This window comes from Halyomorpha halys, unplaced genomic scaffold (assembly GCF_000696795.3).
Source record: "Halyomorpha halys isolate HHAL.00 unplaced genomic scaffold, Hhal_1.1 Scaffold326.1, whole genome shotgun sequence".
Lineage (NCBI taxonomy): Eukaryota > Metazoa > Arthropoda > Insecta > Hemiptera > Pentatomidae > Halyomorpha > Halyomorpha halys.
This window is the reverse complement of record NW_027106117.1, coordinates 305928-322209: the sequence shown is the minus strand read 5'-3', so window position 1 is coordinate 322209 and position 16282 is coordinate 305928. Positions and strand designations below refer to the sequence as shown.

At 32.7% G+C, this 16282-nt stretch overlaps 1 protein-coding gene across 1 annotated transcript in view; it reads right to left on the bottom strand.

Annotated features, from left to right (window-relative positions):
• Rme-8 (receptor mediated endocytosis 8) overlaps positions 1-16282 on the bottom strand; it is a gene marked incomplete in the record, with an annotated part of 123616 nt that overhangs the window by 96636 nt on the left and 10698 nt on the right. The window contains 3 exon segments of the mRNA XM_067053672.1: positions 12568-12710; positions 13568-13768; positions 15063-15324. Coding sequence (XP_066909773.1) covers positions 12568-12710; positions 13568-13768; positions 15063-15324 — 606 coding nt within the window.

Genomic DNA, 16282 nt, shown 5'->3' with positions numbered 1-16282 from the left:
AAAAAAAAAAAAAAAAAAATTAGACAGAATACATTTTTAACTAAATGGGAGCTAAAAAAAATAAATATATAAAATGTGTATTGACCAGATTTTTATAAAAAATGACAGTGTGTGTATCCTGGCTCTCAAATGTGTTAAAAGTTCATGGGTATGTAGCTGCATTATTGGGACCTAGGATTCATAAGCAGACCTTTATGGGCAACCAGATCCATGAGATCTATTCCATCTCTAATCATAAATAAGGATTCCATTTTTAGTCATTGCTTGTTTAAAATGTCCAACAAAAAATTATTACTTCACAGTAAGCTGTTTTATGTTGGTCATGACCAAAGTTGGACGAATATTATTCCATTGACTTTATGATGGCGTATCAATTTATTTTAACTTTTCTGATTTCTAACATATTAGAGTCCCTTTCAATATTTTAGGAGATGCAGAAAACTGTTGATTTGTACTCATGATAAAATTTTCCTACTCGTCTGAAAATGTGTAATGGGACCCTCATGTATTAGAAATTGTTAATGGTAAAAAAAATAAGCAAATAAAAAAAAAATCTAATACTTATTTGATTAAATATTTATTCTAATAATTTTATATTCAACTACTTTTATATTCGTATGAAATAATATTTTAAATATTTGAATAAAAATGTATTCGGATTGTTTAGTTGTATTTTTATTCCAATAAAAGATTATTCATGTAAAAAATTCACAAATACAAACTCTGAATAAAAATATATTCGTCACTTGTCAATGGCATACTTTTCGCCCAACACCAGCCGTGTCTAATGACTGAAAAATTAATATGAGGAGGAAATGGTCGGGAGGAAAAACACACAAATAAACCAAAATTATTTTATCAACTTGAATTCAGGCCTTCAAAGTAAAAATGTTAACATTAATAAAGGAAAATTATATTGGAAAAAGTTCATTCACAACATAACCACATGTAAATGAACAACATAATCGATTAATTTTCAAACAATGTGAAATTTTGAAGTCTTACAGGAATAAAATGGTTTCCAAGGCATTTATGTTCATTGTAATAAGGGAATAAAAAACATTTCTTTCTGATATGCATTCATTATAAATTAACGATATAGCTATGTTTTACAAATTTTTTACTTACTATGAGCACATCGATTCTCATTGATATGGCTGTCCCAAAATGTTTTTACATCAAAATACATCTGTAATTTACTTTCATACATATCTCAAGAAATAGATTTTTAAGGTGTTCAAGTTTCAATGGAAAGCTTACAAAAATTATTTTTTATTTAGTTAAAACAGGTTCTTGGATATTTCAAAATATCTCCCAGAAAAAAAAATTCATTGCCACGGTCAAATTAAATCTCAAAATGAAAATAGAGAAATAATAATGTTTTCTGCTCTGAAACTTGTGGCAGCCCTGAAGTTCTTAGAGAAGCAGAGGAAATTGACTTGCAAGTAAATAAAGATAAAACAAAATATATCGGAAAGCAGCAAGCTGAAACATCCATCAAAATGTTCTGCGTGGATGGCAAATCGTTTCCGAAAGTACAGTTACAAATACCTCAGCTCCATAAGAACCTCAATTAATAATCAACTGATTGGAAAAAACAAGTGTATAACAGAGCCTTTTTTATCTGCCAAGAATATTGAAATCCTGAAAAAGCTCTAAAAATCTAAAGCTATCACATCATTTAAATGATGTGATAAAGTCACCTCTAATATACAGTTGCGAGACCTGGGCTCAAATAGGCACCCTAGAAAGTAGAATCAAGAGATTTGAAAGGAAAATACTTCACACAATAATCAGAGAGATTTGAGATCAGAGCCTTAATGCATAAAGGAGTAGAACAAACAGAGAGCTGCTTTCAGAAAATGGTCAGTCAATATCTTACGATATGAAGGAAGGTCAAGAAGAGTGGAGCATGTTGCTCGAAGTAATCCATCCTTTACACAACAATGAATGCCTCTATAGTTGATAAGAGACTATGTTGGAAGCCAAAAACCAGGTTGGTAGACAGAATCAAGAAAGATGCAAAAGAGCTGCATTTAGCAAACTGGAAAGCAGTAGCCCAAGACAGGCAGGCGCAGAGAAAGCTGATTCAGGCGGCCAAAGATCTACAAGGTCTGTAGAATCAACAGAAAAATAATAAGATAATTTTTGGAGATGAGTTTTTGTTAGATAGAATTAGGACCTGAAAACTGTCCGTTATTTGAAAATCATCCCTAAGGAGTTGAACAGTAAGCCATATCAATAATTTTATTGTGGCTTTTTGTCCCCCAGCATGGTACTAATTCTAATCTTCAAAAAATAATAGTCAGATCTCATGGATATTTAACGGATAGGTTTATGATGACTGAAAAAGTTCTTAGTATAATTGATAGTACAATTTTTGGTGTAAAGATAAAGTAAAATCTATTTTGATACCAACTTGATTGAAACAAGCAAACATCAAATTTATTTTAAAATGTTTAGCTAAAACATCTGGTTGGATTGTTCATCAAACAACATGTGATTGACTGCAAAAATATTATACGATATTTTATACGAGTATTACTACAGTCTTATTTAATTATTCATGGTAAGGACATAAAGTATAATCACAAGGTCTTCTTGCTCAACATGCTTGTAAAGCCAATATTATTAATATTGGAGAAGATATAAGTGAAATTGTTAGTAGCTTACCCCTTACACCCTCCATATTAAGCACATTAGTCTGACTGTTTTTCTTATTTGAAGGTCTAGGAGTTTCTTGTACTCGTGTACGATTTCCTTTAATGCTTGGATATATTCAACGATCTCAAGGAATAACACTAGATAAAGCATAAAAAAGTTAACATGGGCGATAGGGAGTTTCAAGATGGCTTAATCTACACATATATTACTATCACATGTTATGATATTTGCGGGATGATTTTCATACAGTTTTGTTAAATTTTTGAAGTTTGACAACGGTAAAGCTATAGTTTGATGCCGGTATATATTACAGCTCTCATGAAATTTAGCAATTGAGAAATAATGAATTTCGAGTTTGGAGTATTCTTATAAAGATTAATAAAATATTATAGTGAACAACAATAAAATGAAAACTATGAAGCACACACTATCACCAGACTATTTATTTGGTCAAATGGTTATTAATGCCTTGGCTGTCTTAATAGATAGGTGAGAGTTTAGCAAGCATAACAGGATAGTTTAAACATGAGAAAAATTTATTGATGACAAAATAGAATTTCTTAAGAAAAATAAAGAAATAGCAGGATATAGATGTTAATGTGGAAGCTAGAAAGGGATTATTAAGCAGTAAAACAGTTTATTTCACTTATTAAGACCTGTAATCGATCATTTTATATCAGCTGATAAACACAATATAAATAAATAAGCAGGCTGCATTCAAAATATAAAACAATAAGAAAAAAACCAAGTGCATAAAGCTAAATTATCAAATAAAATTATACTAATCCATATGCCACTATACTCCAAACATGCTAATCATGAACTAATGAAACATTAGGATCAGTTATGTAACTGTAGCATTTATTGTGAAAAATAACCAGACATTTAGTATAACCAAAATACTTCTTCTCATATCTGGTGATTGTATTCGGCAATTAATAATAGTCTTTGATACTAAAAAAAGAAAGGATTTTATCCTGTTCAATTTTCTAGTTGAACTCACTGTTACATTTACCCAAACTTTCTTTATTGATTTTAAGAAAATAGAAAAACCTAAACATGACTCTACAGATGTAACAATCTATTATGGACATCTAAAAAAAAAAAAAAAGTGGAAAACAGAAATAAAACCTTTAAAACTAACTATTACTGACAAAACAAAATAAATAAAACAAAAATGAGATATTAACGTGTTGCCAACTACAATTGTTAATTATCAGTAAATGCACTATCAGATTATAAAAACATTCTTCAGTAAGCTAAATAATACCAAAAATAATATAGTGGATTTTCCACCATGGATTCACAAACTATAATTTAATTCATTGTTTAAACAATAATACAAGCTAGAAGATGCTGCAGCTGAACAACAGTCTAATGAAAAAACATAAATTTTATAAAAAAAACAAGTGTTGTAACATAGTGGAATTATTTCCTGTTTCTTTTATAATGAATACAATTAATAATTACTGATCTCTATCAGTAAAGAATCATCTCTATTGATCAAGAACAAAATCAAATATTATTTAACAACCAACAATTAAATAGTTAATAAAATTCTTAAAAAGCCACAAGATTCTGACACTACTGCCCTGTAGACGATATTACAAAACCCTCAATAGAAGTTCACAAAATTATTTTTTTAAAAAACATACAATTACTCTGTTTTTATTGGATGGTCTTAAGTTTAGTGAACGATAAATCAAAGAAATACATTAATAATATTTTTATTACAGATTTTAATGTGCTCTATTCACAAACAGTAGTCCTCTAGTTGAATTATTTTTTATAATTTTTCTAATTTACTGGCAACCAGTTTAATTTAGGCTATAAAGGTAAAATCATTTTATTCCTTCACTTATTTATGTATCAACATGCAAAACATAACAAATAATTGGTTACTAAGTATCTTTAGTGATCAAGGATGATACAAAAGAAAACAAAATATGGGTAGTACCTACAACTTATAAAAAAATAAATGGCAGGTTGCAGTTAATTAATGTGGCAACTGAGAAGGAGGCCCTGCCAAAAAGTAAAGCGATAGATGGGTAACTACTAACATTGCAAGGTAACCATATTCAACAATAGTTTATTTTATTTGATTTATTTATTGTTTATTTTAGTTTTACAAAATATAAAATAATAAGGAAAAACAAAAGTGCATACTGCTGGATTATCCGCAGATATTATATAACTCAACATGCTACTATACAGCTAACATACTAACCTTTACCGATTATAACATAACAATTAGTTGACAAGCTGTAAAATAATCCTAAAAAAGTCAATTGGTAAAAGCTCAGTTAAACAAAATCAATCATTCGCTATTCGATACAAGATTTACATAATGAATATCAATTTACTTGCAGGAAACTAACACCATTAATAACAAAACAAGCAAATATACCATATTTATTATAAAAGGTAGTTAAATATTTAAATGATTTTGCAAGTTATCAAAAAATTGATATTATTCAATTAAACAAATAATAATGGAAACTGAATGAAAAACGACATAATAGTCCCTACACACTGTATTTGACCAATGTTTTATTGTATTGTTTAAATCATAATATAAGAAGAAAATAATGGATAATGCAACCAGTTATTCGCCTATCCAATAAAAGAGCATGGATTTTATCAGAAAGACAAATATAAATATAGGTATTATTTTCCATTATTTTAAAACAAAACTTAGTAATTATTCATTCTCAATCATGAACAAAATAAAGTACTATTTAAAATGCATTAATAACACAGTTAATAAAATTATCAGTCACAAGCTCTTTGAAAGAGCATTTAGAGTTCACTGTACCCCATCTAAAAACAGAAATCCCAAATTTAATTTATTTGTATATTTCGCCTAATTTGTTAAGCAATTAAATTATAGCTATAAATGTAAAGACAATTGATTCATTCTCTCATTAATGCTACATGTTACTGAAGGCCATACGAAGAAAAACAGTTCTCCAGCAATTATGGGAATTATTTAACCTTCAAAATCAAAGTTGGTTTTGTTATTTAATATAATGAGATAGTATGAATCAAATATACTCATTAATTTTACACTTTAAGACAATTAATTCTATCTTAAACATTGTTATTAATATTTTTTATTAAGATAATATTTTCTAAAATATTTATTGCCAGTTGGTAATCATACCATTAAAATCCTGTTGTAAGACAAAGTTTATATTTTAGTTTACACATATTACTTTATAAAGTGGCTAACAAATCTGTTAAATGTATGCACCTGATTTGATCAGATAAATCTGAAAAGCAGGATAATGGTATTAGGAATAACATACATAAATACTTCTCTTATTTGGAACAAAATTTAGACTTTTCTTCTCAGTATTCAATCATGATTATGGTACTAATCAATATATTTTTTTAAATATAAATGTTTCATTATTTTATACAAAATACGAAGTTTGTTTTTCAAGAAATAAAAATCGAAATTTTTATAAGCAATGTATAAATATAACCATATACATTTATAAATATAGTACCTATATGAGTAACAGATAAGATTTCCCTTATTCTCATTTTTTTACATTTATCATACCATCAGAAAAATATATTCAGATTATATAATAATTACTTAGTCACTTAATAATTAATAATATGAAGAAGTTCATAAACAAAATGAAAAATATTTTTATTTATTTTTTTGCACCAGCTATAACTTTTGTTTTTTATTGTTTATTATCTTTTAACTACTTTTTTCTTTTAACCATTTTTGTCCAGTTAATCCGGGACCCTTATTGGGAATCAGAAAGTGAAGTTTCAGGCTATAAAATAAATGGTGCATTCTTATGAAAACTTTATTATACTATAAACTAAAAACTATTAAATTTTACATAAATTGGGCATCTTAAACATTGAGTTAGATTTGGGCAGATTAATAAAAATTGACAGTTGAAAAACAATTAATATGAATTTTTTTCACTGCATGTGAAATTGCCAAAATTTTCCTGTTGACATATTCAACATTTTTTTCATTTTTGGGCATTATTATTTCTTGCAGGAGCACTTTGACTTTCTCCTCAAAGCTGTCCAATGTGGGGTGTAACAGTGTTATAAAATTGAGATCTCAAGTTCTCATCTATTATAGCTGCAGCAGATTTCATGATTCAAAGTTCTTCTTCTTCTAGATTTGGTTGTACACTAAGTAGATTCCAGAATTGAAATTTTGTATCTAGCGTTCCGGAAACAGATCATGGGATTTCGATTCATTTGCATGTTCAAAATTATACAATCTCCACATTTCTTTATGAGCCTTATAGGGTTATAAAAAAAAATGGATATTAATTATGTCAGAAATCCTTTAGAATTGAGTAATTCTTAAACAGGCACAAATCTTCATTACTTTGATATAATTGCAAACATAATCAAAGCAAGTGCTAACGTCTTTAGCTTTTTGACAATGTCTAGATTGTGAAAACGGTAATCTGGCAAAGTGACTCATGTTAAAAGATTTGATGTACCTGGCCTCTGTTGCCACAAGATCATGAACAAGATATTAAAAGTCGATCACAACATTGTCTCCTTAATTTAGGGTTTGTAATGATGGAATGTTTAAAATGTAAAGTTTAAATGTAATAGACTATCTCTTAGCACATAAGCTTTTTTTGGATGGATCAGAACAAATGGTATCTTTTAATAATAACTAAAACAAATAATTTTAAAATGGGAACAGTTAAAAAAACACTAAAACTATTCAAAATATAATAAAATACAAAGCTCAACAGTTTATCCAATGTCAAAAACATTTTCTTTAGAGAATCAAGCACTATTTTTTTAATGTTCAAATATATAGATTATAAAGGGAAGGTTCAAGAGATAGAAAATATTGCTAAATTCTTCAAAGCTATGATTTTTGCAGTTCTGTCCACTTTATTTTTTTTTTTGTTAAATTGCTCTTAAAATATGTTCAACGTATTTAATAAGTAACATGTGACAAACACATTCACACAGTGTGCGCTAAGAGTTTATTGACCATAGATAACTTGTCTAAACAGAAAAAAATGTTTATAAAATCATTTTTATTATGCATCAAAGAGTTCAATAACAGATTGAAATATTAAATGGTTTTGATTCTGTAGTGGCAAGATTAACGTCTTGAGCGGCAATAGTTGACGTTTGCAAAGAGAGTGTTTGAAATGGGTTTGCCACTGTCGAAATTATTATCAACATTTTTATTTCTTTACTATATTTCTTTTAAATCTATTTTTAATTATAATTCATTTAAAGCTTCATTATTTTACATTAGTACATTTAGTGGCAAACCCATTTGAAACCTCTCGCCATATGATCAATTACAATTAATTATGAAGAACTTGTGTGTTGTTATATAAAAAAACTGAACGTTTATGTATATAATAATTGTGATTGTTTTTTTAATTTTCAAGTATGAACATTGTTTTTTACGATAATAAAGACCTAAAGATTCATCTTTATTATTATATAATAGAAACACGCACTAAAGTGGTGACCCCGAATGTAAGTTTATTGTTTATTTTTCGTATTAATTTTATTGAACTCTAGTGAAGCATGCATGGGCACAATTTAATCGACCTGCTAACCAGTGAGGAGGAGCAAAAGGAATTAGTGGAATCGGCGAAAATACCCAACGCATTGTCTCAGCTACCCACATTTTATTGGGAAGAACCTGACCTGTGGTTCATTCAAGTTGAGGCGGTGTTCAGCTCTTGTTATATAGCTAATAGTAAAACTAAGTTTCAGCTGATCATCGCCAAACTAGATTTAGCAGCTCTAAAGCAGGTTGCCGATCTTGCCCGAGACCTCCCTGCCACTGAGCCATACAAAAGCCTAAAAGAGCGGCTACTCTCCATCTTGGGGCCCTCAGACCACTCCAGAATTGCGAAGTTATTGGAGGAACAGAGGCTGGGTGATCAACGGCCATCACAATTTCTTCGAGAAATGCAGCAATTGGCCGCATGTAAGGTTCCTGCAGATATGGTCAACACCTTGTGGCTAAGAGGGTTACCTGAGGGAATGCAAGCAACCTTAGCCGCCACAGATCACACAGATTCCACGAAGCTGGCACATATTGCGGATAAAATAGAGGAAATCCAGCAGCCCTCAAGTAATTTTACTATGGGGAGTTATTCAGCATCTGCTTCTTCAAGGATGGAAGACATTAAGGTAGCGATTGATGACCTAACTGCAGAATTAGTCATTCTGAAAACGCTACTGGGATCCAGGATTGGTTGTGATAGCAGGTCGCCCAACAGGGATTGCAGGGCTTCGAGGAGTAAAAGTGGACGGCGTTTCTGCTTCTACCATAACAGATTCGGAGAAAGGGCTACCAAGTGCCGTCAACCTTGCAGTTGGAAGACAGCTGGGACTTTAAACTAGAAGCAGCGGCGAGCGAGGCGGGTTTCGTCGCCGAAATTACCGACCGCCAACTTTTTATCGTTGACAAAATGTCCGGGACCAGATATCTGGTGGATACAGGAGCCACTATATCTTTCTTTCCGGTGAAGAACAAGAAAGTAAAGCCGAACATGCAATTCACTTTGTATGTGCCCAATGGCACGCCCATTCCCACATATGGAAGCATAGTCCAGAACCTCGATCTCGGTCTTCGGCGAAAAATTACATGGAGGTTCATAATAGCAACCGTGAGTCATCCAATCATAGGTGCAGATCTACTATATCACTATAATATTATGGTAGATCTCGCTGAATGTCAGCTGGTGGACCAGAAAACAGGATTGACGACACGTGGAAGATTAGCTAAGGTGCCGGTACCCACTGTTTATTCAGTACCAACCGGTGAATGGTATACAGCCTTGCTACGCCAGTTCCCTAGCATTACACAACCAACATCCTTCGACGTCGTCCACCATATAAAAACCCACGGAGTCCCAGTCACAGCCAAAGCACGCCGCCTGCCGTCGGAGAGGTACAACGCCGCCAAGCGAGAATTCGAGCAAATGATTGAAGAAGGAATTTGCAGACCGTCCAATAGCTCTTGGGCCAGTCCACTACACATAGTGGAGAAGAAGGATGGAGGTATACGGCCCTGCAGAGATTATCAACAGTTGAATGCCAGGACGGTCCCCGATAGATACGCTGTTCCTCACTTGGCGGACTTCAACGTTAATATGCACGGTAAGAAGATCTTCACTACATTGGATCTCAACCGAGCATATTTCCAAATTCCAGTAGCAGAAGAAGATATTCCAAAGACTGCGGTGATTACATCCTTCGGTGTTTTCGAATTTCATCGAATGTGTTTTGGACTAAGGAACGCTTCGCAGACCTTCCAACAGTTCCTGGATCGGGTTCTTCGAGGTCTCGACTTCGCTTGGTGGTTCCAGGATGACATCATAATCGCCTCCAGAGACAAAGAAGAGCACACAACACATGTACAGGAAGTCTTGCGGCGACTTGAGGACCACGGTCTCACTTTGAACCTGGCAAAGTGTGTTTTCGCTCTCCAGGAAGTCGCATTCTTAAGACACATGGTCGACGCCACCGGCATTAGCACTCTTCCGACCAAGGTTGAAGCTATTGCATCATATCCCAGACCGGCTACGATAAGGGAACTACGACGTTTCCTTGGTATGTTTAACTTTTACCGTCGTTGCATACCCAGAGCGGCAGATTTGCAAGCTCCACTCAACAATTTGGCGAAGAAGAATGATAAGAGACTAATCACCTGGGAAGAAGAATCCATCCAAGCATTCGAATGCTGCAGCAAAACTGCCATTCAGAATGCTGTAGTGCTACGACATCCTAGAGAGAACGCTCATCTAGTCTTAGTATGCGATGCCTCCAGTACCGCCATGGGAGCAGTTTTACAGCAGAAAGATGGTAACACTTGGCGACCTCTCGGATTTTTCTCTAAGGCGTTCACCCCAGCCCAGAAGAAATATGCCACATACGATAGGGAGCTCTTGGCAATCCACCAAGCCATCAAGCATTTCAGGCATTACCTGGACGGGCGACATTTTGAGATATGGACGGACCACAAACCGTTGGAATATGCTTTTCATCAAAAGCCGGAGACAGCGACACCCATGCGGATTCGTCTGGTTAATTTCATTAGCCAGTTTACGACCGAAATCCGCCACGTACCTGGGGAAGAGAACACCATCACCGATGCACTTTCGAGGGTCGAGGATATTGAATTCACTGACGATTATGTACATATAGCGGCAGCACAACAGAAGGATCCAACAATTACAGAGCTACAGAAAAACAACCGTCTTCAGCTTCAATGGATCAAACCTCCCGGTACTGTAAGGTCAGTCCTCTGTGAGACCTCCACCTCTCAGGTACGGCCATACATTCCTAAGTCCATGTGAGAAGAAATCTTCCATCGCCTGCATGGGCTCAGCCACCCAGGTATTTGAGCCTCAAGACGGCTAGTAAAACAGATAGATTATTCTGGCCTGGCATGAAGGCCGATGTCTCGAGATGGTCTCGGTGTTGTATTGCCTGTCAGACATCGAAAGTGATCCGTCACACAGTAACCTCTCCAGGTACCTTCGCTCCCAGCTCCAGGTTTTAACACATTCACGTGGACCTCATCGGACCATTACCAAACTCCGACGGAATGCGGTACTGTCTGACGATCATTCACCGATTCATCCGTTGGCCTGAGGTGTGCCCTCTGGAGGAAATAAGAACTACCAAGGTAGCATCAGCGATTGTAGGTACATGGATCTCCCGCTATGGTACGCCAGCAAGGATAACCACTGACCAAGGATGCCAGTTCAAGTTAGATCTTTTCATAAATCTGACTGTATATTAGGTATACAGCGTAAGAGGACTACAGCATACCATCCTCAGTCCAACGGATGCGTAGATCGGTGGCACAGGACCCTCAAGGCATCCCTCATTGTCTACACTGAATGCATCGGGATGGACAAGTACGTTACCAACAGTCCTTTTAGGCCTCCGATCGGCAGTGAGAGAGGACGTGGGTGCCAGCGCAGCGGAAATGGTATTTGGGCAGTCTTTATGCCTGCCTGGAGAGTTCTTTGAGGCATCTCCGAATTGATGCTGAAGACCCTGCAGGAGGCCATGAAGAATCTCCGCCCAGCACCATACCACAGTAGGACGTCCAAGACTTTTGTGCATTGAGACTTTAAGGACTGCACCCACGTATTTCTAAGGGACGACTCTGTTAGGGTACCGCTCACTCCAACGTACTCTGGACCCTACATAGTAATCTCACGGAAGGAGAAAACATTTCAGATCCAGCTACCATCAGGTCCAAAAACAATTTCGATGGATCGACTGAAAGTTGGACATCTTCTTTCCGGCGCAAACACAACGCAGGTAAAAAGAAACGCCGACATGGCTCAGTCCAATCCTACGCCCGCTGCAGGATCTGCTAACTCTTCTAATAACCTCGACGCAGAACAGCATCAACCAAAACCAGTGTATCACACCCATTCTGGACATGCAGTAAAGCCGACTGTTAGGTTCTGCGCCAACGTCATTGGGGGGGAGTGATGTGGTGGCAAGATTAACGTCTTGAGCGGCAATAGTTGACGTTTGCAAAGAGAGTGTTTGAAATGGGTTTGCCACTGTCGAAATTATTATCAACATTTTTATTTCTTTACTATATTTCTTTTAAATCTATTTTTAATTATAATTCATTTAAAGTTTCATTATTTTACATTTGTTTTAGTGGCAAACCCATTTGAAACCTCTCGCCATATGATCAAATACAATTAATTATGAAGAACTTGTGTGTTGTTATCTAAAAAAACTGAACGTTTATGTATATAATAATTGTGATGTTTTTTTAATTTTCAAGTATGAACGTTGTTTTGTACGATAATAAAGACCTAAAGATTCATCTTTATTATTATATAATAGAAACACGCATTAATCTTTTTCTAATAATAAACATACCTGTATTTTCCAAATTTATTGTTCAAAAAGAACTGAAGTGAAATAGTTTTCCCATGAACTTTAATATCAATTCCTAAATAGGATGAAGCATATTCCTGAATTTTGCTTTTTAATTCTTCTCTTTTAGTAGATATAAACAAATGCTGAAACAAGTTGGTTAAATCTCTAAAGATAATTTCACAATACAAAATATATATAAACTAATTAAATTTACTATTAAATATTTAATTAGATAGTTTATAAATTTTAACCAATGAAACAACTAAAATACTAGTAAGTCCCCTCTTTATATGTGAAAATTTATTTATAAATACAAACCATCAGGAGTTCAAACAACTAATAAATTTTGTTTTTTGGTTGAAAAGGATAATAATGTTTTTAAACTAATTTTAGAACTATAAATTTATTTGACTATATTAGATTATTATGTATTTAAAAAAAAAATATCTCTAATAAGTTTGCATTAAAATTTATTTGTTTAATAACATTAATTCATTATATAGTATATTTTTTAATTTAATGATAATATATAAATATTTGGATTCATTTGCAATGAATAAATTTCATGATTGGATGTTTAACATGTTAATTTTCAGTTAATTAATTAAATTTTTATACTAATATCTAATAATTATAATGATTTTATGTAAATCATTTCTTTACAAAATTATCAAATAAGGATTAAGGAACAGAGAACCACTCATAATCTCAGAATAAATCAATTAATAAAATTTTTAAAATGCAGAGCATCAAGAACAGGTGGGAAAATATTATAGTAAAAGAAGAGTCTATTATCAGTAAAGATTCTCTAAGCTACAACAGGAGGTTCATATAAGATACCTAGAATTTCGGGATGGTCTAAGTTAGCACCTCCAATATTCTCAGCTGTATCATGAACTATTTTTAGAAATAAATAATGTATATTTATTATTCAAGAAATGATTTCTCTTTAAGAAGTAGAATAAATATAAGATGAAACTGAAGAAAAATAAATATTTACCATTCTGCCAAACTGCTTCATTACCACAACAAATCCAAAATTTATATCAGAAACATCATAAATAGCTTCTATATCTTTATACAAATAAGAAGCTAGTATAACATTTGTAGCAGTGTCCAACTGATTTAAAGTAGCAGGAGTAATGTCAAGTAAAATGGGTAATCGTGTGCCAGACCAATGATGCTTTAGAGCTTCATATCTCTAAAAAAAAATAAATTAATACATGGAATGTCATTAAATGGAATAATTTGAAAAAGAACTATTATATTGCGTACTTTTAAGTATCTTACTTCGTAAAATCATTTTCATAAGGTTTTTAGTTAAGTATAAAAATAATATTACTGAAATCATTAATTATTACAGCCAACTAAACAAATGGAAGGGATATTATTTTTGAGAATGGGTTAGGTTTATTTAATTCTGAACACAAAGTCATTAGAAATTAAATTAAACAATTTTGTTCAGACAGGCACACAAAATTTTAAATATATCAGAAATAAGTCATACCTACAATAAATTAAGCATAAAATGAGCTTTCAAGTCAAACTCTATGCCTTCCCTAGAATTAAAGGCAAGATCAGAAAAATTGTGGATTGGAAGATAGCAGATAAGCAAGTAACATGTATGATCGCAACCAGTGCTTCAATATACAGTATTGAAAAAAATAAACTTCGACTATAGGGAATATACATCATGTTTATAAGAAGCAGAAATATGGGGAAGAACATTCTAGATCCAACCAACCAACAGACATTCCTTGCCCTCCCATCTTTCTCTTCGGACAACATGAGCCTAAAATACACATTTCTGTACACACATAGCTCTTACTAACAAGCAGAATACTCACCTAAAATCACTTCTAGCTTGAGTCTAGTTATTAAGACTGGGAGGGAGACGGGGGTTATAATATCGCACATATTATAACTTGTGATAAATTATGATAGAAAGATGAAAGCAATCAGACTGGCTCTGGAAACATTTGGAATTGAAGGTAAAGAAGACTCATAAGTCCCTTATACAATATGGGGATTAACATCTTGAGGTCTTTTCTGCCATGAAAGACATACAATTCACTCTTTGACATTAAGAATAAGTACTACAGAAAATCTATTCTATACTGGACTGCAAGGAAACTTATGATGGTACTGTTGTAATAAAAAATATGGCCAGCATATTCCTGGCATAATAAAAAATATATATATATTTATACCATCACAACATTTACTGTATCAAGAAACTAGTTTAAGACCTGGGATCAAAAAACCAAGTATTTGAACAAATTTTTAAAACAACTTGTATGAAACTCATTAATGAGATTCATGTTTGTATTTTGCAACCTCTCTGGTGGATGACCCATTAGTGATGGGGGAAAAAGAGTGCTGCTAAGTTATTACTTTACAGCGATTAGTCAATAAGAAAAATATATTATATGTCCCAAGAAATAAAATTACAAATAAAAAATATATAAGCATTTTAAAATACAAAAAATTATTACCACTAAATCATATGGTTTCTCAGTGAAATAATGTCGATAATCAGAAGCTACAGTCAATAATTCAGCTCTGTGTTCAGTTGAAAATATCATTGTCTCTACTTTCACTGTCTTTTCCTTCTTTCCAGTTATAGTAAACTTATTATCTTCAGGACGTCGTTTAATTGATGATATATCATTATAAGCCCATCTATTAGTGATTTCCAAAGTATCCGGGTCATATGTTGTAACACCATTAGTGCCAAATGAAAATACTCGCTTGTACCTGGAAATAATTACAAGATATTTCAACCCTTTTGTCAATATGTAAATAATGAGCATTTTTGAAAGTTAAGTCAGTTAAGAGAGGCTAATTTTTATTTTGAGGAGAATATGGTTCAGGGGCCAGGGTACAGTCAGCAAAAATACAAAAAGAAACAAAACTTATTCATTTGTGCTGATGTTTTGAACTGAATTTCAAGACTTCATAATACACATATTCATATTAATAAGCTTATGTACATCTATCTGTAGTAGCTATCCACTTTCTGTAAATATAATTTAAAATATTACACAAAAAATAAATAGCTAAACACTTCAAACATTATTCAATCATTGTAAGTACCTAAATATAATAAAAAAACTTGGAAATAACAATAAATTAAGTAGATAGTAGTTGTTTAATAATGATAGAAGATAAAATATGATACAATAGAGGTAAGAATTATACAAAATAAATGATAAAAAGATTAAAAACCAAACACTGTTCAAGTAAAGAAATAAACATAACGAAAGGTGCAGAAGAGAATGTAAAAGATGATTAATGGAATAAACATAATAAAGTGTGTAAGTAAGTAATGTCAAAAAATAATGAAAAACAATTTAAATCAGCATAATGAAATGTATGAAAGAAAACGATATAAATGATACAGTGGACAAGAAAGAAAATGGAATATATGTTACAATGGATAAAAGATGCACAGTAATGTAGATGATTAAGGATAATAAGCTAAAATAAATATGTAATGTCTGGAAAAGTTAATAAGGAAGAGAGGAACAAGAGAGAAGAGATATGGAGAGTGGAGAAAAAAAAAAATGTAAGAAATGTGTATGTATGTATATAAACGTTAAGTATCGGTGAAAGCAAAATGTCAAAAAAGAGAAGAAGGAATAAGATCTGGCACGCTTGAACTGCTGTAAATACTGGCTTTATTGACCATAACTTATATAAATATAGACACACA